Raw genomic sequence first — 22,312 nt, forward strand, 5'->3', positions numbered from 1 at the left:
GTTGCATCCTGCACTAACATATGATGATGTTCAAAGAGGTTTGGAATCTTTGTCGTCTCCGTTTATCAAGAAAATAATAACTTTATAGTGGTTATTCCATCAATTTAGAGAGTATTATGAAGTTTTACTAAATTAATTGATAAAAACAATTGAACGATGCTCATTTACCATGAAAAAGAGTTTAGCATACATTAATACAAATGTAGAATATGGTAGAAATTTTAAAACAACACTAAAGATTATAGGCTTCAGTATATAAAGTATTTACCAACAACTCAATATTTTTGTAGGGGTTAGCCCATAGATTTTGAGAAAATTTCAAAAAATATGACAATATTGTTTTAATGCCTAGTTGCATCCTACACTAACAAATGATGATTTTCAAAGAGGTTTGAAGCCTTTATCGTCTCCGTTTATCAAGAAAATAATAACTTTATAGTGGTTATTCCATCGATTTAGGGAGTATTATGAAGTTTTATTCAATTATTTGATAAAAACAATTGAAAGATGCTCACTTACCATGAAAAAGAGTTTAGCATACATTAATACAAATGTCAAATATGGTAGAAATTTTAAAACAACACTAAAGATTATAGGCTTCAGTATACAAAGTATTTACTAAAAACTCAATATTTTTGTAAGGGTTAGCCCATAGATTTTGAGAAAATTTCAAAAAATATGACAATATTGTTTTAATGCCTAGTTGCATCCTGCACTAACATATGATGATGTTCAAAGAGGTTTGGAACCTTTGTACTCTCTGTTTATCAAGAAACTAATAATTTTATAGTGGTTATTCCATCAATTTAGGGAGCATTATGAAGTTTTATTAAATTGTCTGATAAAAACAATTGAAAGATGCTCATTTACCTTGAAAAAGAGTTAAGGATACATTAATACAAATGTAAAATACGATAGAAATTTTAAAACAACACTAAAGATTATTACTTATTTATTGGTTTTAGAAAATTTTTAAGCAAAGAATTTAATCTTCTCGAACCGACAACCAAAATTATATAGATCATGCAAAAGCGTCAAAGTTTAAGTTCATAGAAACAATTGTTAAGGCAAAAAAAAAGGAAACAACACTAGGATACAAAATCTTAAGACATAGAGCCACAAACTCATCCACCTTGTCTGTGTGTGTGTTCACATGACATTCAGTTTTTTCTAGCAAACCTTTTCAAACTTGCAGGCAACTCAGCCGCAGCATCTTCACCGATCCTCCTCTTCTTCCCCGCAATATTGCTATGTTCTAGCTCCGGGAACGTCTTCTTCGCATTCTCCACCAACTCCTTCTTCTTCTTAGTCCTCTTACTCGGCTTATTCCTCCCTTTCGTCTTCTTCTTCATCTCAACGCTCTTTGCAGCCTCTATAGCCACCTCCTTCTCAACCTCAATCTCCCCTCTCGTAGGCCTCTCCTTCCTCCTCGACGGCCTCATGGCCCCAATCTTCGAAGGATCAAGCATGATCGTCTCAGGTGGAAGCTTATCAAGAAGCAAGTGTACTTCCTTCTCACGTCTTTGCTTCGACGTCTCAAACGGATTAGCCACCCAAGAATCAAAGTTCGGCTCCCCGGACCCTGGAATGAGGACGCTGGACCATCCCATCGAGTGACCGATCCCAAGAACATCCTCGTACGGTCTGAACATAACCTTCTCCACCTGGTAGCCTTTCACCATCGAGTGGCTCATGTATCTACTATAGCCACCACCACCACCACTCGAGTCTCCCAAAACTTGAACAAACGAACCAGTCCCGGCCGCTAGCAACCCTTTCTGGCTGAAACTCAGCGTCTTGGCGTGGAAACCGTGGATGGTCTGAACCTCCTCGAACTTGCGGAGGTCCCAGATCTTGACTTTGCGCTCTTTACCAGACGTAGCCATGAGATGGCCGTTCGGATGAAAGGCAACAGCAGAGACCGGTCCAGGGTGGCACTGCATTTGGACCAGAGGTGCTTGGCTGGTGGGTTTCCACATCGTGACGGTTCCACCGGAATGTCCCAAGGCGACTACACCGTTGTAGGGATTCACTTCCATTACGTCTGTTCTGCCTTTGCCTGTTCTGATGCTAGCCACCATGTCGCCGTAGGTAACGTCTTGGTAGTGTAGCTGACCGATTTTGTTTATTGATGCGAGGAGGAAATGGTTCTTTAGGAACCGGAGTCTGGCTACTGGACCACGCTCCTGAAGTTAGGCAAGAACAGGTGTAAGTTTCATTATTTGATCCATATAGTTGTATATCAACAAAAAAAAGACAGTAAGCCTCACCTTCAGACAATGGAGCTCAGTTCCATCTCTCGCGTAAATATAAGAATACCTGTAAAAGAAAGTTGAGGAGTTAAAGTATAAGTCCAAGCACCCTCCAAGACAGAAGGAGGCAAAGCATACATAAGGTGATGTTTTAACTACATACTTCTTCTGAGCAGCTGCAAAGAACTGGTCATTGTGCAGGAATGCAACATCACGTACTGTTTCTCTTACCTGCAGATAACATCAACTTCTGTCAAGAACCAAATCAAAAAAAAATACATACAAAAAGCCTTGAATAAAATATGAAATAACAAACTCACATGTATCTCTTTGATCAAGTTCATATTCATCATGTCTACAAGAGCAAGGTGGCCTTTGCGACCACCAGCTAGCATATGCCGACCACTTGCAGTAAAATCAAGTTTGTAAGGTCCAAAATCTACACATTTGTTCAGAAACACACATAACAAAGAGAGTATTTGTCACACAGATTAACCAAACTACAAATTATATATGCATAACATGTGATAGAAGAAGCTATAGACCATTTACCTGGGAGCACTATGTCATATTGGTTTTTTGAGCTTAATAAATCTACTTCTTTGGCAATATCCGTCTGCTTGATCCTCCAAGTCTTCTCTAAACCCTCAGTCTCCAAGTACCCTGCCGAAGCCGGCAAGAGCCACTACATAAATAAACACAAACCAGATAACAAGACAGTAATTAATATTCCAAAACCAAGAACAGAGGAATCAAAGTGACTCAAGGAGTAAAACTTACCTTCTCAATTTTAGCAGCAGCTTTTGCAGATTTGCCATACAGCTTCTCTCGTGAAGCAAGCTGAGTCTTTAGTTTCTTATCTTTCAATGACTGCAAGAACATGAAGAAACAAACACTCAACTTCTGCATTCTCCAAAACCAAAAGCAACAATCATTAAAACTCTTGTGTGTTATATATACCTCTAAGTTAGCACCTTCTCCTCTAAGATACTTCTTTTCTTTAGCCTCCAACTCAACATCGATCTCCTGCAAACAAATTTAAAGCAAAGGTTTTAACTTTATCGAAACCCACAAACAATAAAGTGTTTTGAGACTCTAAAGGTAGTAGTTACCTGCTCATCAGGAGGCAGGACCTTCTCCATGAGATTGTTATCCTCTAAAGCAACCTCCATCTTGATACTTGCAAGTACGTCTTATAACCTAAACCTAAATTAGATTGTTATTCATTCCAATTGAATCCTGAATCAGCTACGAGCTAGGAAGATTGAGACAAACGTAAGAAAAGATTGAAACTTTAAATTAGATTCACCTGAGATTAGAGAAGGCGGCGAGGAAGCAGAAGAACACGCGACGGTGAAGCTTTGAGTTTTAAAGGAGACGGCGTGAATTAGGGTTTAGCAGAAAATTGTGTTAATGGGCGAGAGAGACACTGAGAGCTCCGACAACGATCCTCTTGCTGATTAGGTTTGAGGGTTTTGTAATTTTTTAAGGGTTTTAAAAAACAAAATAAAAGAGGAAATCTTTTGAGTGGGCCTCGATAACTCGCAATTGGGCCTGGTCTGAAGGAAGCCTATTGTATACAAAACAACTTTCATATTTGAAAATTATATTTTGTATATAAATATTAGTGTATGGAAACCAAAAAAATATTATTTTTATATTTTTGTATAGCATAGCTTTAATGTTTTGACCCATTTCTTGAAAGTGATCCCGTAACGGACCATCCTGTTCTTGGAGTTGTAGGACATATATTGTTTGTTATTATTTTTAATATATTTTGTTAACTAGCGGCTAGCGCAAAAAACATTGGATTCCAATTCTGTGCTTTTCAGGATTAGTTTTGATTTTAATAATTTGATTACACTGAGAACATCTCCAGGTTTTTGAAGATTCATCTTGTTATTTATATTTTGATCTTTATAATTAATTACACATCACATTCATGATTCTTAAGTATTTTTCATTTATTGTTTAATCTTTTTAAAAAGATTATATCATAAATATTTCAAATTTATTTTTATAAAATTCAAATTTTACACATAAATTAAATGAGAATTTTAAAATAAGATTTATAATCTTTTAAAACTAAAATTAGACAACAAGAATATTACAAAAGATTCTTAATAAAAAGATTTATAATCTTATAAAACTAGAATTAGACAACAAAAATATTACAAAAGAAACTTAATAAAAAAATACATGAAGATATAATTATTACATAAAATTAAATTCTACAACAACACTAATAGTCTAGTAAATTTAGTTTGGAACCTTTAAAATATTGTCCAAACAAATTTTGTGTAACCGAAGATGGAGCATAACGAAAGTAATTTTAACCATTCTCAATCATGGCCTTTGCGGACCAGATCCATATAATATACAAAAAGAAACTCCAAATATTTGATATCTTAATATTGTATTTTGCTTGTATTTTAATATTTAACTAGATTTTGACCCGCGCTTTCAAAGCGCGGAATCGTTTTCTATTTAAATTTTATTTGAAAATGATAAATATTTGTAAAGTAGAAGGTTTTTCCTAGAATTTATAATTTATAATACATTTAAAAATGTGCCTATTGTTTATGTATTTTTTGTATTTATTCTGTTTGAAATGATTTTTTATGTGTACAAAATAGGAATGAAATTTAGAATGGATTCAAAAATGTTATATTTCTGATAAATAATACTAATTATGTAGTGTTTATATATTTTAAAGTTTATTGTATATATTTTTAATTATCATAAACTAATATATTGAAAATTCATTAAATAATAACGTTTTTAGTTATACATATTTAATGTTTATTCAAACTAAGAATTTATAAAAGTTTAATCTAATAATAAAATTAAATACAAAAAACTGCAGTAGGTTTATATCTGAAAATGACAAATAATATAATATGCTTCAATTATGTTGAAAATCTATGTTGAATATCAAGGCCCAAATGGCTCATTATTTTAAAAGATCTGTACAGAAATTGAAACTTTAGTTTGGGCCATTTTTTGTTTTTTGGATTAGGTCGAATCTGTTTGGGTTCGAATGTTGTGTGATTGGATTTAAAAATAGTTAGTTATGATTGGTGAATTAATATGCACGATTTTCGTTAAAAAAAAAAGGAAAATAGGCAATGGCAGAAGGTTGTAATTATTTTGAAAAGCCAGGGGCAGAATCCCAGTAGGGATTCTGCTTTAATAGTATAGATTATGTATTCCTTTGCGAACCGGATCCATATAATATACAAAAAGAAACTCCAAATATTTGATATCTTAATATTGTATTTTGCTTGTATTGTAATATTTAATTATGTATTTCTTATAATTTTATATATAGTGTAAGATTTTATTAATTAATTTTATTGTAATATTTTTATATATGTGCTAGTTATTTACAAAAGTTTTATGGATTTATATTAATTATGACAAACATAAAAATCATAGTGTAAATTACAAATAATTTTAAAGTTAAATTTGAAGTTTTATTTTTGAGAAAAACACTTTAAAACTTCAAATATAGAGTTTGCAAGAGAGTCTTTTTGAGATGCTCTTATATAGTATTATCAATATTTTCATAAATATAATGAATTTACATCCAATTATAATCGTTTCCTAATTTTCCTCAAAATCTAACAGAATTGTAAGAAGTTTCTACGAATAGATTAAGAAAGTAACAAATCTGATGTTGATAATAATAAATAAATCTGTGACCCGCATGTTGCTAGTTAGGAGTTAGGACTTGGCTCGTCTAGCAATGATATAACATGTAACAACTAGTATCATAATACATTAACGTACTTCGATAACTTTCCTTGGTTAATTAATAGAGTTGATATACATGTCATTTTTAAGTTGTGTGATCGATGCAATCATACATCCGTTCATCTCTATGATAGGGAGACAATTGAATATGTTCCCTAAACATCCAAGGGAGAGCCACCTCCCTATCTTTACTTTTGGTGTCATTTGCTATAGTTTTTGGAATTTTATGATATTTGTATATTTGCTATTGTGAAATAGCTAAGTATATTAGTATAATAATAAATAACAAAAAGAATACAGGAATAATTCATGATTTGGAGGCCATGCACGTTACGTTTTACTTGCTTTCTTTGTCTACATTGTACACTACAACACATAAAATGCTAAAACGGTGGTAAATGCTAGTCATTTATCTTTTTCAAAAAAAAACGCTAGTCATTTATATTATTTCTATTCATATCAATACGTAAATGCAAGTAATACCATAAAATACCACTCAGATATATATATACCTAATATATGCAATATATCGAGCTTTACAATATAGTTTTTTTTTAACTTTCGCTTTACAATATATAGTTTGTAGATAAGTTAGATTTGGTCAGCGTGTAAATTAGCTCTATACATTATCAGATACACATGCATCACAATATGCATGTGGAATCACTTATATTCGGATATACTGACTAAATTTAGTAACATAAATTTTGAGAGTTGCCCAAAAAGAAAGTAACATAATTTCGAGAAAATATTCATACAATATGGTCCTAAACATAGTTCTTACGGTCACGGATCAAAACCTTTCCAAATGCAATCAAGTAACAACGCAAGAAAGAGTAGATACTATAGTTTATTCTTCATATACTTATATCATAATAGATTGTGTTATTGACAGTTTCACACTACGTTACCATCCGGTGCCTCATTGACACATTATCATGTGCCTTACAATGTCGGTCGTCGATCCGGGTAACAGTTATAGTAAATGATGGTTGCTATCATAAATGAGGCATATACTCACATTTTGTATAAATTAAGAATATGGCGGGTTCGGAACCTAGTTCTTTAGTCTAGATATCACACACCACAATTTTTTTTTTCACACACACCACAATATTATTTTACTATCAAGATTTATTACGAATTTAAAACCATTTTTATTTTATTTACTTTCATTCGGATCCAAGATTACTTGGACCTTTTCATTTTATATGATCGTAATATGAGACATAGTCATGTGTCTTTCTTCTTTGTTGGCATACAAATTTTCCGTATAACATATAATTAAAAGTTTAAATGCATTCGAGTAAAAAAACAGAAATACTTTAGAATCCTATGTTGTGTGGATTTGATCGAACTATATGGATTTTTGCCAAAAAAAAAAAACAACTCATTCTTATCAATTAGGTTTGTATTCTTTTTCATCCACCTGTAATAGTGATTCTTGCTTCTACGATGTATAGTCTTTGCTTTCACCCTGTAATGTAGGGCCATAGTGTTTCATACATTTAAAATACTAAGAAATTTTTCTCCAACTCAAGTTGTTAATATTATGAATATATCTTTTAATATTGGTCTGATAGTGTAGAACTTTTAATCGATCAACCAAAGTACTATAGATCTAGGACTTTAATCTGATTTTATGTCCTCTTCTGGTTCATGAACTTGTCCATTTATAGGAATATATATGTTGAAACCGGTTAAAACAAGATCTGCTGTCTATTAAGCTATGATTTCATTGTAGATTCAGATTCTTTTTTCTATGCAATTAATTTTTTTAGGACTTTACGGACTTCCAATGTTTTAATATCCCGATTCATTTTTAGACGGCTCGGTTAGGCCAAAACAAACAACTGTAGTTGCTAGCTGGACCACCAAAACTTCAACCTCTCGAGTATAATTGAATTGATGGATTACAAATGCTACAGATTGTTTGATTGTGATTGTATGGTTTCGTAGCCTCATAGATAACATCGGCTTATCCTGATTCCATTTACATATATTTCTGTGCAAACCTCCCTTTGTACCTAAATCAAACTAGAAAACGTGTCAATGTCGATAGACCACCCCACCAAAAAAGTTAAGAATAACCCAAAAAATTAATGAAAAAAAAAGAGAGAGCGAAGGTTGACAAAAAACATAAATAAATAAAGCAAAGGCACGAGATCGAGATCTCCTGCGAGCGATCATATGGATCTTTCCACTTCTGTACTTTTTTATTTGGATATTCTGACTGACTCACTTCCACAGATCTACTCTATATCATCAGTCATCACCACATGCACTAGTTACGTGTCATGTCCAAAAATATGTCATACTTTGCCGTATATTTACACTGCATTTGTAATTTATATCATCAATACATCACGCAGCGCGGCTAGTGTATACATGTTCAGAGCGATCAAATCTAACTTCAAATACGACATATACAGCACAATGATGACAAAAAAAAGGACGTATGAAAGTATAATAAACTAAAGCTAAATCGTACCAAACCATATATAGACTGTAGTTTCATTATTATATCTTATGAAACAAATATATAGACCAAACTGCAACCACTAATAGGAATTGAATCAGAACTATCTACGAACACAAGAGTACACAACTAGCTACCTAGTAGCAAACTACAGCCTAATAATTGTTATATATGGCATGGTATATTATGTATATTATTAAAGTCGGCGTGTAAAACGTTGGTGGTCCATCGTATATCTTGAGATCATAATGTCACATAAAGATTATACAACTTCTCACAATGGACATTTAATTAACTAAGGAGAAAAACACAAAACTGATTCCAATAAATTGTTTACATAAAATATTATGATGCATGGACTAGTGTTTAATTAATCCAAACACATGCCATGTTCTTTAGGTCGTAGTAGGTACAAGACACATGTATTTATAACCAAACTTTATGTTTGAGATCTTTGATAAGACGTTGATCTGGATTTATATTTACTGTGTATGTACTTTACTTTACCTATAACGGTATTACTATTATTTTGATGGTTTATAGTTTCTTTTTGAAGGACATAGTTTTTTTTTTCTTATCAAGTGAAAGTTTCTGTATATATACAGGCTTTAATGTTATTGCTGAGACCATAACCCACACGTCTTTAGATAGGAGACCGATAGTACAAGAACACCATTTGCGTTTGTTTCATTTGTTGTGGCCCTTTAATTCATTCTGAGCTTTACTGCGTTTCCAAACTCACAGTTTAGTTTGTCTTTTGTTTATTTACGAAAACTTTAGTCTCCCAGAATTTGTAAGGTTTTATTATTAGTATTCAAAACATTTACATTACAGCAAAAGTTATAGTCATATATAAATATGCTGTATGCATGTTGTACTCAAAAATCTTAGACCTTTTAATTAAAAAACATTTCATATTTAGAAGAAAACAAATTATTGTCTAACCAAGTGATGAGTTTTGATGGATAATTTAAAGCTGAACAAAACAAAACCTGAATTGTAACGTCTCAACTGTCTCTGCCCATAAATTCTTATTTCCATATAAATTTATGCATGGGGATGCTACCCTTGTGTGACGGTGGGGTTTATATTCCTGAACCATCCTAAAAAGGTAAAAAAAAAACACTGTAACATTAGATACCGTTTTATTCACATAATGATCGCTAATGTGTTCAGCGTGATCTGAACTACGGTCGTCTAAATTAACAGTGTGAGCGATGTTTATCTACGCTCTCTATACCACTTCTCGTTGGAGTCTTGCACTCTTTTCATTATATTCATGTGCATTTGTCCGACATTAATTTTACTTCAAAACCAAAAAAACAATTCTCGACCGGTTTTAACACTGCAAAACATGTTAGTAGATAATACCAAAAAACATTTTAGTAGATCATTTTTCGAAATTACTTTTGGTTAAACAACGTTTCCTTAAGATTAATTTACCATGGCAATCATTAAATTAGCTGCATTTTATTGATAAAATCATAGAGACTAAAGAGCATTTAAACATTCCCTATAAGAGTTTCTAAGATGCCTCGCTATTTACCGAATACAATATTATTCCATTAAAAACTCATTGAAAATAAAAAAAAAACATTATTCAGAAAACTAGGTAAACTCTATCAAAATGGCGAACCACGTGTGCTCTAGTTGTACATACATACAAATACAACTATACAAGTGAATTTATCATCCCTTCCTTAGTAATACTCTATTTTACTAAATTCAGAAATTTACGTCCATTCTCCTTCTTATATATTTACATTGCTTATCTTCATTTTTGTGTTCAAAAAAAAAAAAAAAAATCTTCATTTTATTTTTCTCTCAATCATGTCAAAAGGTAACTTTCGTTTCCAAATGCGACATTCTAACTTTATGTATCTATATATATATGTGTATGTAAAGACACAAACACATATAACAACCCCCTCTCAACCTCACTTCCCCAACAAGTTTTCTACATCCACAAAAAAAAAACTTCCACAGCAAACAAGAACATACTTCAGATATGGATCTTGATTTAATACAAGATCTGTCCAAATTCAACTTCCCAGCAACCATCAAGATCCAATCCAAAACCACAAGAAACATTAACGAAGGCGGTGAAGAAGATGGCTTTAGTTGCAGCACACCCACATCTCAAGAACACAAGATTCCTCCCGTCCTAGATTCTCCACCTCCCCCGCCACGAAAACCTCGTCCACAGCCGTCAAAACCATCTGCTACGGCGGCTTTGATGATCAGATCGTGTAAGAGGAAGCTCTTAGTGTCGACTTGTGAGGTTATCATGAATAGGGAAGAGATAGACCGTTTCTTCACCTCCGTTTATAGTGACACGTCGACCACAGCGAAACGAAGGAGAAGTTATCCTTCTTGTGTCCGAAGATGAGCCTTAGTTCAAGAATTTACATTTTTACAGTTTTACTGGAAATATTGTGAACTCATATATAAATTAAAAGATTATTATAAGTTTCTTATTTATTTTATATTTATAAAATGGACGGATAATTTTCTGCAACCGCATATTAATTTTCTCTATTAATTTCGCATGGAGGTGTCGTTGTTGTAAATTCCGTATAAATGAAATTTAATTCCAATTGCCAAGTTTTCTAATAATAATTGGGATATTTATACCATTTATAGCAGACATGATCGACTTATTATCTTCCAGCGTCGTAGGTGAAAATAGTAAATTCGCAAAGTTCAAATCAGTAAAAATTTCGACTTCTACAACTAACAAAGAGTTATGAACCAAAACATCTGCAGCCTGCAGGCACATTAAATCTTACCAGTGAGCATTGCTAGGTGGTGGTAACATGTTCGTTTAAATATATATGAAATCATTGCATTTATGCAACTCAATCAAGAAAATTAAATGAAAGAAAGTTCATAATCTGCTATAGTTTCATATATATAATAATGCCTCAGACGCCAATTTTTTTATTTTCATGCAGATTTATATATCTTTGGTAAGTTATGTCAAAATTTTCAAAAATATGTATATATAATTAATATTATAATTTAGTTATAATCGTCTATCAAAAATTTCATTCAGTCACTTTCATTAGTTGAAAGAAATTTCTAATAAATATTATATATAGCAGTTATTAGGTTATCAAAAATGCTAATGAATGACGTTTACAAGTATTAGGTGCTAATTTGGTAGAAGATGTATCTGTTGCGTGTCTTACTTTGTGAAAGCAACAACGCAGAGAAAATGAAGCCTTGATTTATGCTAATATCTAAACTATATTTAGTATAGCTTAGCAAATAAAGTATGCAAATGAACTTATCTAAACTATATTTTGATCAGAAAGTCATGCTTGCTTCTGACAATTTGACCGGCCGGTAGACACAACTTTGGGATCTGTAGATACTATGCCATTCATTTTTGTAAAGTATAGTACTTATTAGAAATTATTCTAAAGATTTCAGAGTCCGAAGTTGATACTCATCCGTTAATTCTTTACAATCTCCAAAACCATCACATTGTACTTGGAAAAGATTATTGAAATGAATCCCAGCTAATTCGTTTGGTGACCGGGAATTATGCATATGCCATATGTTAACATGTAGTGAAAATCTAGATTGCTTTCACTTTTACTGGGGTACAGAAAGAAGAAGATTACTCACCAGACCAACAAAATTAAATGTAGAGTAATTATATGGTCCTGAGACAAACTGAATTAATGGACGTTATTTTATTAGACCAATAAATTTGAATGGAAATTAAATATAGAGGTAATGATATGGTCCTGCAGCTACGAAAGAGGAGCCATGTCTACGCAACCAACAAGTAAACTGTCTTACAACATAAGCTACTCTTTTTCACTTCTTCATGATTGAGTTGTTCTGTTATACAATAGGAGAAAATCAAGTGTGTATATACCGTATCGTCTCTTTTATTAAAACAAAAAGGCATAACGGTATGCCGTGATTTATGAATGCATGCTTTCAAGTTTAAAAAAAAGGCATAACGGTATCATCATGTCGCATGTAAGATGAGCTATATTTTCCTGACTAATTAATGTATTTATTTACTTTCTCTTGTAAGAAAAAGTATTTCAAAAATCAAACAAAATTACAAATATATATAACTTCGGCTTTGTTTTGATTCACTAAGAGGCATCTGTTTGGTTTTAAACAAATTTGACTAAAACGTTTCTTATGAATCAAAGGTTTAGTTTAGTTTACACACTTTGGTTCTGTCAGTTGCCCATATGAATATATGATTATATCAAATTTTGATCGGTAGAAAACATAATTCTAAAGAACAACTCTATCCAACCGGTTTACATGGGAAAACAACAGTTCCATTTTTGTTTGGTTTGGTTTATTGGCGATGAAGTTCTATAAAGATGTGTAGATCCAATGTGTATCGGACCGGACATCCCTTGGGATCTTGTAAGGGCCATCAGGCCCATGATAAATAGTTAATATTCGAGCGAATGTAGTGAAAGTTTTAGCAGCATATTTAATATAGGTCTCAAGTTTGAGAGAGAAAGAGAGAGCTCAGAAGAGAGAGATGGGAGAGATTGTGTTTACGGAGAAGCAAGAAGCTTTGGTGAAGGAGTCTTGGGAGATACTAAAGCAAGATATCCCCAAATACAGTCTTCACTTCTTCTCACAGTAATCATATCTACATAAAACCTTTATACAAATCTATGTATGTTGTTTATATATGTGAGGTTGTAAACAATATAATGATGTATATATATATATATATAGGATACTGGAGATAGCACCAGCAGCAAAGGACATGTTCTCTTTCCTAAGAGACACAGATGAAGTCCCTCATAACAATCCTAAACTCAAAGCTCATGCTGTTAAAGTCTTCAAGATGGTATTTACTTGCCTTTTTTGTTTAATATTCTGTTTTGTGATTTATACATATATGTATGTGTGTGTGTGTGTGACTTGCATAGAATCGTATCATAATCTTAGTTAAAATGGCCCATTATGACAGCTAATTAAGAATCTTTATTGACTCGTCCGTTTACATCATACATTCTATATTCGCGTAGACATGTGCACACGATAGCGGTCTATCTTGTTTGAACTTGGCTAGTTGGCTTTGTCTTCTTCTTGGAGATAATATTATTGGTTCGTCTTAGTAAAGAACAATTAAATTATATTGGCTCATTCGTATAATCCACTTAAAACAAACATACATCTTCCTTCTTTTTTGACATTCACAAACATACATTTTCCTATATATCACCAGATAAATATTACTGAAGAATCCAAGTGGTTCAGTTTGGCTTATATTTAGTTGGTAAAGTAGGAATAAGTAAAACTATAAGCCAGTGGTTAGACAGATATCTACTAAAGACCTGTTTTGAAAACCCTAGTTTTTTAACCATGAAAACTATATCAATTTTATGGTTTTAAACATATTTTTTGTGGGTGTAGACATGTGAGACAGCAATACAGCTGAGGGAGAAAGGAAAGGTAGTGGTGGCTGACACAACCCTCCAATACTTGGGCTCTGTTCATCTCAAGAGCGGTGTTCTTGATCCTCACTTTGAGGTATTTTTTCTTAACATTATTTTTTATTAATTTCCAACTAAAAGAAACTAAATAAATGCGAGTGTGTGGATTCAGGTGGTGAAAGAGGCATTGGTGAGGACACTGAAAGAAGGGTTGGGGGAGAAGTACAATGAAGAAGTGGAAGGAGCTTGGTCCAAGGCTTATGATCACTTGGCTTTAGCCATTAAGGCCGAGATGAAACAAGAAGACTCACAAAAACCCTAAATATCATTTGGGTATTATATCATTATATCATTTGGGTACTTTGACTTTCTACAGTTCATTGTTTTTGAATAAGGATTATGAGATATCATAAGAAGAGATACATGGTACCTTGTTTCTCTTGAAAATGTTTTTTGTGAGAAAGAAGGTACGGCTAAAAGTTAAACCGACAAATGAAACCGGTTTGATCGGTTCTATCATACAATCATCAATCATGGCTTGACATGGTCTATATATGGGGATCAAGCAAAAATTTAACAAATTGTAAGAGAGTGGGCCGTGGCTCATGATTTTGATTGAGGAAGAAGATTGTGAGTTAGTGGCTTATTAGTTATATTTAATTAACTAAAATGAAATGAAATGTGTCCATAAATATGTAATTAACTAAAATGAAATGTGCATCAACGTACAATATTAGTTATATTTATCAAATGGTGTATCTGTATGCACAAATATGATTATTTCATCCCATCATTTTTGTGAAATATCACTCAATTAGTTATGTTTTTCTTTAAACAGAGGTACATGATGACACTCAACAACTGAAAAAAAAACAACTGATGTCAGAATAAATATGTGTATGCTCCTGGTTTGATCCCTTTCAGAGAGTTTACATGGCTGAAACAATCTGCAGAGACAATGCTCCAAGAACTTAGAGACGAACATGAACTTAAACTAGAGGAAGATTTAGAAAAACAATGAAGGTTTCTGGAATAATATAAAAGATTCCGAACCTGTTCTTTCTCAGACATCAATAAAAATCCCATTCTCTTGTTCTCCAATCTCACAGGGGGTTATGCGATAGAATAGGCTCGTATAACCTCAAGGATTGGCGCTCTACACAACGGGCATTTCCCTCCGGTTCGGACCAGCTCGTAGCCGCACTTTGAGCAAGTGCACATGTGCCCACATCTACAGATTCACAAAAATATGATCAGACACTAGTTTTTGGTTCTGTAAACCACACAAACAAACCGGGTTTACCTGTACAAGAGGGCATCTATGTCGGCATCGCAGCAGACACAGCAAGTCCCATTCCTTACATGAGCCCATCTTGACCCATCTTCGGATGTTCCTGGTCCAAGACCTGATGACATTTGAATCAACAGATCATTAGATATGCAGACTAGAGATGAAATTTGGATAGAAAGGAGGAGAAAAAAACCTTTGTCACTAGGAGATTGGTTTAAAGCTGCAGAGACCTCTTGTCTAACCAAACGCTGCAGCTCAGACTGCATATCCATACAAGTTTCTAAAGTCCTCTGCATATGACTCATTCCTTGCTGAAGTCTCGCCATGTCTCCTCTCAAGTCGTTCATTGTCTCCCATTCCTATTCCACCAGAAACAAAAAGCTGATAAGAGAGTAGAAACAAACAAACAAACAAACAAAAAGTCTGAAACCAATTTAGCCTTACAAATTCAGATCTATGCAAAGAACGAGCGTAGCTAGTGTGATGCCATATCGGCTGTGGTGGAGGCATTGGTGGAGCTGGCAGTGTTTGTGATTGATTGATGCCATCAAGCTGATCCTCGACCTGTAGAAACCCTTGTTGCTCTCTACGATGTTCTTGAGAATCCAATGTTTCTGGTTGAAAATCCCAGTCAATGTGAGCAAGTCCTCCTCCTCTCCTCTCAACATATGACTGTATCAATTGATCCAGATTCTCACGGAAGCCACTACGTAGAAGGTTAGAAACACTTCTCCTACAATATTGAATATAATTCCATTAAACAAATAAAATTAGATGCCAGGAAGAAAGTGAAAGCGAATCCATTATCTCCACACCTGCTTAGTAGCTCCCGGAGTTCAATGCTGTTGTTAACACTATCGTCATCAGGTAGATGGAGCCTGTTTAATCTTCTCATTGGTACTACACGGCGAGTCCTTGAGCCTCCAAACCGCGTCTCAGGCTGATTCCCATCAGATTGTCTAGAGTTATCTGCAGGCCATACACTCTGACCTTCCACTATAACAGTTTCATTTGAGTTGTTTCCAGTTCCGTCTTGGTGCAGGTCACCAACTGAGTTTTCAGGCCCGTTATCCCTTTCACTGAACTGGCTTAACGTTGCTTGCAGCAAATCTCGCCTCTCGTCTGTTGTGAAAACTTCAGACCAAGCTCTTTCTTGACTGGTATCTCCATCCCAATTTCTATCTGGATTTGGTTGGTTACTTCCCGAGTTGCCCAAATCATTAGGTAAGAGAGGGGTACCATTCCCCTGTCTAGAAGAATTTAAACTCTCATTTAGCAGCTGAGAATCCTCAGAAGTATTAGCTGTTATTTGGTTACTCCTGGTTGTATTGATGTTATCGGCGTTAGTGTTGCTTTCTGGCCTATCACGAGCTCCTTCCCTGTGACAGATCAATACCAATACTGAGAAAGCAGCTCCGAGTAAGCTAAATGCATATCTTCAATGAGTGGGGGAAGGTAAATGAGACGCAAGTATATAATACATATCCACACATCACACGACTATGTGACAAGTCTAAGTAAATGTTCAACCATTCAAAGGGAAAGGACACAAGTTTTTACCGCAAACCCGAAACTGTTTGTCTTTCTCTTAGTTGGCGAATTTCACTTGCTGCCACTGATGGAGCTCTAACTTCCTCCGCAGGTGTCTCACTCCGCAAGAATCTTCCTCTAAGAAGCGACTGTGAAAAAAATTTAGTTAAAATCAAAGTTACAAGGACCTATGGTTCCATCATTAAGTTAATATATATGGTGTTAGTCGCCTAATCTTAGTGTACAATACGTCTTATACTCCTCACAACTTTGGTTCTTATCACAACAACAACAACTAGAGAGCTTGTTTATAAGTATGCAATCAATATTTGAACAACGAAGAGAAAGATGATGTCCTAAGAACAAACCTGAATCCGGTTGCGATGAGCAAAATCAGAGACAGCACGATGCTCCAACAAACCCTGAAGCTCTCTCTGTCGCTCTCGTTCAATCCTCATGAGCAAATCAACTAACGCTTGCCTTCCTCGTAGCCTCCTCAAGTCTCTACGAGTATGCTCCCGTCTCCCTTCCTCACTCTGAACTTGTGCTCTCTCATCTTGTGAACCAAGAGACCGTTGCTGATCCTCTCTTCGACTTGCACGAGCCCCTCCTCCTCCTCCTCCTCCTCCTCTCTGCTGACTTGTCATCTGCATCCACTCCCTGATAATCCTCACTCTCTCCCTCTCAGTATCACCAAGCCACTCTCCTCTACGATTATCATGGTTTCTATCTCTCACATTAGACGAATGATCCGTTGTCAATCCACGCACAATATTCCTCACCCTCTCACTCTCAACATCCCCGAGATCCGGAGACTGCTCTCTACTAGAAGAACCATAACCATTCTCACTCTCACTCACCTGACTCTCCGCCTGCGCCACGTCAGCACTCCTCACCCTCAGCCTCATCCTCTCCCGCGCCCTGTTCAAAACATGCTCATCCTCCAACTCTCTCCACATCTGCAAAATCCCAGACGCCTGAGTCCTCGGCCTCGGCCTCTCAGGCGCCCGCCCGGAAGAAGTGGGAGGAGACGCCTGCGTCTCCTCCCTAAGGAAAGACGAGTCCAGCGTGGAGACAGCGTGCAAGCCAGCGATGGCGATGAGCTCAGACTCACGGTTCCTCCTCTCGATGGTGGTGATCATCTCCTGTGCCTGCCTAGCAGCCCAGCGGCTGAGAATCCTGGACTGCCGGGCGGCAGAGGATTCAGCTATATCATCACCACCACCTTGATGGAGGTGGTCAGACCTTCTCCTCCTCCTAAGAGGTTGTTCATCATCTTGATCATGGGGGTGGTCATTGTCAGGATTGTGAATTGTGCTGCAAGACTCAAATGAGATGCAATCTTCATCCATGAAGTCCTCATAACCATCCATAGAGTCAGGTTTTTGATGCAAAGGATCAATATCAGTCATCCTTACAATTGTTCCCTCCCTTTTCTATTTTTTTTTTTTGTTTTTTTTTCTAAATCAAATTTATCAAAATGTACACAAAAGCTTCATCACACTCAGAATCTAAACCAAAGGAACACAATCATGATTGATAGCACAACATCTCCACATCCAAAACAATTTGCACTCAATTGTAATCGCACCTGATGATAATCATATACAATAATCGCCCAGAAAAAAATCCCTAAATTTTCACTTTCCTGAAGAAGAAAAAAAAAAACTTTGATTACTTCCGATGCGAAACAATCGGATCGAAATTGCGAAATTAACCGGGAAAAGATGATCGAGACATACCTTTTTTCTTCGAGTAACTTGGTCAATGGCGAAACGAAAAACAAGCAAGTTAAAAAAAAAGTTGCTAAAATTAAACGGAGAAAAATCTGGAAAGATTGAGGAAGAAGGAGAGAGCCGGCAGTTTATATATGGCACAAGAGAGAGAGGTGCCAAAATGCCAATGGTCATTAAATAAGCCACGAATTAAAAAAAAATTTAATTAAATTAAAAATCATTAATCATAATTCATATTCATAAAATAAAATCACTCCTCAATGGATGGGTTCGTCACAGAAGAAACAAGAAAAGCAGGGCCTAATGATTTGTTTACTCCTTTATTTTCGACGCTTTTAAGTTGTTGCTAGACTTTTTAATTTTAATTGGAAAAGGTACTAATCAATGATTCAAGAAGAACCTTGTCACACTGGAGGTATGTCATTCAAAGGATTCTAATGAGTAATTCAATGAAGGACCTTATAAGAACTTCAGTCTATGTAATGGACAAAGCTTTTGTGGTATCCCCACCAACCTAGAGACTTGAATTTCGTTAAAGAGGGTACGTAGCTCTCACTGGTTCCTCGTGAAGGGTAGTGACAAACCGGTTTTATTAACGTATCTTCTCGTGAAACAATGTTCCTTGATCCAACCAAAAAATCAGAAAACTCATGAAAATCATGTAGCTGTCTCGGTTTATTGTAATCTTCAGATGTTGGCTTAGCGGTAAAGGAGTGTCTGGTGAGCGTTCTGACAAAAGGAATGTTTGAGGGTTCCGGGCAAAAAAATAAAACCAATTTCTGGTGAAACAATGTTCTTTGAATAAAAAAAATAGGGTTATGGTCGTTTGGAATTTTGATTGGTTTGTTAGTTGAAGAGAACTCCATGTGTTTGTAATAAAGAGGAGACATTTTGTTTGGGGCATTGATGGAAGACGTTTTGTAATGCAACAAAGACGAGAATAATTTTGAACTCTGATACATATACATTATTTTTATATGTCTTGTGATATAGAATCATTGAGTAGCAGAAGGAGACTACAAGTAAAACCTATATCACAATCAATGTGTTCAACACACAAAGGTCTTTGTCTTTTTTTTTTTAAAGTCGTTACTTATTATCACCGAGAAGAAACCAAGGTGCTTACTTTGAAGCTAACCGAGAGCACTAGGACCCAGAAGCATACGAAGATTAGCATCATTCTTGTTAAATTATTTTCTGATTTTCCTGGCACATTCTCTTGGACCATACCGAAAGAAAGGTCCCCGTTTTTGCTGTATGACCAACCCATGTTGCTGTCTGATACTGTGATCATACTTACGTGAACCGAACCTGATGACTGTCCTGCTTGTAGCCGGACAACTCCATCCTTGGTGAGGATCTCCGAAGCAAATTCAGTTGGAGTGGGAATAGCACCAAACATGTGGCTCGCCTTCTTGAGCACCGAGTTCTTGTTATCTGCGTTATTAGGAAATGAACCATCAGCTAAACATAACACGTGGGGCCTAATAGCATATGGAGGGCGAGTTCAGATAGTGGTAAGTGTGTGTTTTTACCTGGCTCAAACTCTGTTGTGTCTGCATTGACTTGTTTCGAACAACATGCTTCATCATTCTCCTTTTCTTCCACCACTTGTTTGCCTCCTGAGGCTTCCTCTTTCTCCACTTCCTTGGCCTCAGCCTGTCAGGTTTTTAATGGTGAGTTAAAGGGAAACTAAAAAAAGGTCAAAGACAATGGCTTATATACCATTTGAAAGAGCTCTTCTTGATCGGGAACAACATCTTCAGTTCCCATCAGTTGAGAAGGATCAAAAGTCAAGTTTTGGTCATCCTCATCAAAGAAGGTGAGATAATCTTCAAAGTTGAAACCATCTTGCTCGGTACTGTTGAGATCATTCGTCTCTAGGTACAGACCATCGTTCGGGTCCAGAAACTCCTCACCGGTAAAGTAGTTACCCTCAATAGGAAAATCATTGTAGAGTGATGTATCAGCGTCAAAGATGTTGTCACAAGATTGCAAGTTTGCCGTGCTCTCGTCCTTGACTCCACATCCATTTTCTTCATCTGGAAACAATGCATCACGGATGATAAGCTTCTGTTCTTCCTCTGAAAGGTCCACTGGTCCTTCAAAGTTGTCATGCACATAGTTTCCAGGTTGGATATAGTTTGTTGTGTCTGAGTAGTTTGTTTCAACGTTATTGCTGGATTCCCCTTGATCAAATCCCAAATGAATAGGAATGGCATCATAGACGTCAAGCTTCTACAATAATTAAAAAAAAAAATCAGAAATAGAAGAACAACAACAGCCTATAAGGGAATCTATTAGTATCAGTGAATGATAAAGAGAGAACAAGCTTCTTATATTCCTCAAGAGTGAATCCTCAATGAATACAAAGAACCAATAGCTAACCACAATATATCATTAAATGTTAAAATACCAAACTCAAAATCAACTACTTCTAACAAGTTCTATTTGTACTGTAAACCATTTATTCATCTGGTTTCAACTCTTTATCGGGAATTCAAACAATGTAAATAGTCCCTCCCAACCGAGTGGCGGAGTGCCTACTAGACACTCATTTACCACTACACCAACACCTCGTTGGTACCATTCATTTATATGTATCAAATATTTACAATATTCTAGTGCCTAACAGAATCAATAACCATAACATTGCAATGTGACCTACACTACTCGAACACAAACCTGATCAATGTCATGGATGTCGACATAAGCCTGATCTTCAAGGCTTCCAGGATCTTGATTAGGCTCAAAAGTCATACAATCCTCCTCCTCCCACTCTTCCTCAACAAACGGAGCACCATACTGCTCTCCATTTTTAGGACCAGACCCACTCTTCTGGAATATCTTACAAAGCACATACGCATCCTAATCCACAACACATCACAAACAAAAGTCAACAAACCATAACACAAACTCCAAAAAAAAAAAACACAAACTTACTTTCTGAACACCAGCTTTCACAATATCATCATCAACCAAACGATACTCATGCATAACCCAATTACTCCTCTCACCACGAGGAGCACGACCTTTATGATAAACAAGAGTCTTCTTCATCCCAACAACTCTCGACCCATTACGAATCTCCCGATCCTTCCCCGTCGTCTTCCAGTACCCCATCTCAGTCGCACGGTTCGTCTTGGACCCGTTAGAGTATTTGTTATCGAGCACGCTGAAGAAGTACCACTCCAAGTCTCTGCTCTTCAGCTTCGACTGACTTGGGAGATCCCACGGCTCGGATTTGTACACGTGCGTGACGGAGATCGCGTCGAACTTAAAGGGTTTGTCGCAGATCTTGCGTTTTAGGTAGTAACGGACGAGTTCTTCGTCCGTTGGGTGGAACCGGAACCCTGGAGCGAGCGACGACGTCTCTGAGGAGATACCACGACGACCCATTCGAACAGATACAAGGTTTGGACGAGTTTTGGAAATCGTGTCGGAGAAGAAAGAGAGAGGATGTGATTGGGATTGGAGAGAATGAGATAAAAAAAAAAAGCGAAGCGGAGAAGACTTGAGATGAGGACCAAACACAACTACTTCGCGAGGTTTTAAAATCTTCCAGGAATGTGTGCCAATAGAGAATATAAAAACGACGAGCTGTGATGTGTTTTAAGTGACAGTCTCTAAGCCCACCGACACGTAGGAAGTCTTGGACTAGTCATAGAGTCTTTGGATTTTGTTGAGGAAGTTGGTAGGTGCATAGGTCCGTAAAATTAGCAAAAAAAATTAATTTCTTTGTAGAATTAGCAAATTAAATCCGAAGAGACACTAAAAATAGTATATAAGTATAAACCTAAATTAAGCTTTGACAAATTATAAAAAATATTATAGCA

The 22,312-nt window shown here is 35.7% G+C and overlaps 5 protein-coding genes across 7 annotated transcripts; 2 read left to right on the top strand and 3 right to left on the bottom strand.

Annotated features, from left to right (window-relative positions):
- Positions 1 to 984: 984 nt before the first annotated feature.
- LOC103847471 (probable U3 small nucleolar RNA-associated protein 7) lies at positions 985 to 3,735 on the bottom strand. Of its 3 annotated transcripts, none has more exons than XM_009124555.3 (9): positions 3,562 to 3,735; positions 3,365 to 3,458; positions 3,213 to 3,278; positions 3,033 to 3,122; positions 2,805 to 2,937; positions 2,573 to 2,691; positions 2,416 to 2,483; positions 2,271 to 2,319; positions 985 to 2,186 (listed from the first exon to the last, which is right to left on the bottom strand). In XM_009124555.3, the coding sequence occupies exons 2-9, from the start codon at positions 3,422 to 3,424 to the stop codon at positions 1,161 to 1,163; spliced, it is 1,611 nt and encodes a 536-aa protein (XP_009122803.2). In that variant the 5' UTR covers positions 3,425 to 3,458; positions 3,562 to 3,735; the 3' UTR covers positions 985 to 1,160. The 3 variants fall into 3 exon arrangements, with proteins under 3 accessions (XP_009122803.2, XP_018511544.2, XP_033144535.1); XM_018656028.2 differs by having other exon boundaries at positions 3,365 to 3,452; positions 3,562 to 3,731; XM_033288644.1 differs by having other exon boundaries at positions 3,365 to 3,509; positions 3,563 to 3,728.
- Positions 3,736 to 10,241: 6,506 nt separating this feature from the next.
- Positions 10,242 to 11,086, top strand: LOC103847480 (cyclin-dependent protein kinase inhibitor SMR1). The gene has a single exon (XM_009124567.3). The coding sequence runs from the start codon at positions 10,496 to 10,498 to the stop codon at positions 10,874 to 10,876; it is 381 nt and encodes a 126-aa protein (XP_009122815.1). The 5' UTR covers positions 10,242 to 10,495; the 3' UTR covers positions 10,877 to 11,086.
- A 1,773-nt stretch (positions 11,087 to 12,859) lies between these two features.
- LOC103847490 (non-symbiotic hemoglobin 2) lies at positions 12,860 to 14,385 on the top strand. Its single transcript, XM_009124578.3, has 4 exons — positions 12,860 to 13,116; positions 13,216 to 13,330; positions 13,900 to 14,016; positions 14,092 to 14,385. The coding sequence occupies exons 1-4, from the start codon at positions 13,013 to 13,015 to the stop codon at positions 14,239 to 14,241; spliced, it is 486 nt and encodes a 161-aa protein (XP_009122826.1). The 5' UTR covers positions 12,860 to 13,012; the 3' UTR covers positions 14,242 to 14,385.
- A 248-nt stretch (positions 14,386 to 14,633) lies between these two features.
- On the bottom strand, positions 14,634 to 18,213 carry LOC103847499. The gene is made up of 8 exons (XM_033288536.1): positions 17,109 to 18,213; positions 16,771 to 16,889; positions 16,026 to 16,589; positions 15,655 to 15,943; positions 15,404 to 15,569; positions 15,223 to 15,325; positions 14,973 to 15,150; positions 14,634 to 14,866 (listed from the first exon to the last, which is right to left on the bottom strand). The coding sequence occupies exons 1-7, from the start codon at positions 18,150 to 18,152 to the stop codon at positions 15,033 to 15,035; spliced, it is 2,403 nt and encodes an 800-aa protein (XP_033144427.1). The 5' UTR covers positions 18,153 to 18,213; the 3' UTR covers positions 14,634 to 14,866; positions 14,973 to 15,032.
- Positions 18,193 to 22,195, bottom strand: LOC103847507 (NAC domain-containing protein 53). Its single transcript, XM_009124605.2, has 6 exons — positions 21,420 to 22,195; positions 21,162 to 21,344; positions 20,202 to 20,714; positions 20,012 to 20,135; positions 18,483 to 19,913; positions 18,193 to 18,388 (listed from the first exon to the last, which is right to left on the bottom strand). The coding sequence occupies exons 1-5, from the start codon at positions 21,873 to 21,875 to the stop codon at positions 19,576 to 19,578; spliced, it is 1,614 nt and encodes a 537-aa protein (XP_009122853.1). The 5' UTR covers positions 21,876 to 22,195; the 3' UTR covers positions 18,193 to 18,388; positions 18,483 to 19,575.
- Positions 22,196 to 22,312: the final 117 nt, after the last annotated feature.

The sequence above is a fragment of the Brassica rapa genome, chromosome A01 (assembly GCF_000309985.2).
Source record: "Brassica rapa cultivar Chiifu-401-42 chromosome A01, CAAS_Brap_v3.01, whole genome shotgun sequence".
Lineage (NCBI taxonomy): Eukaryota > Viridiplantae > Streptophyta > Magnoliopsida > Brassicales > Brassicaceae > Brassica > Brassica rapa.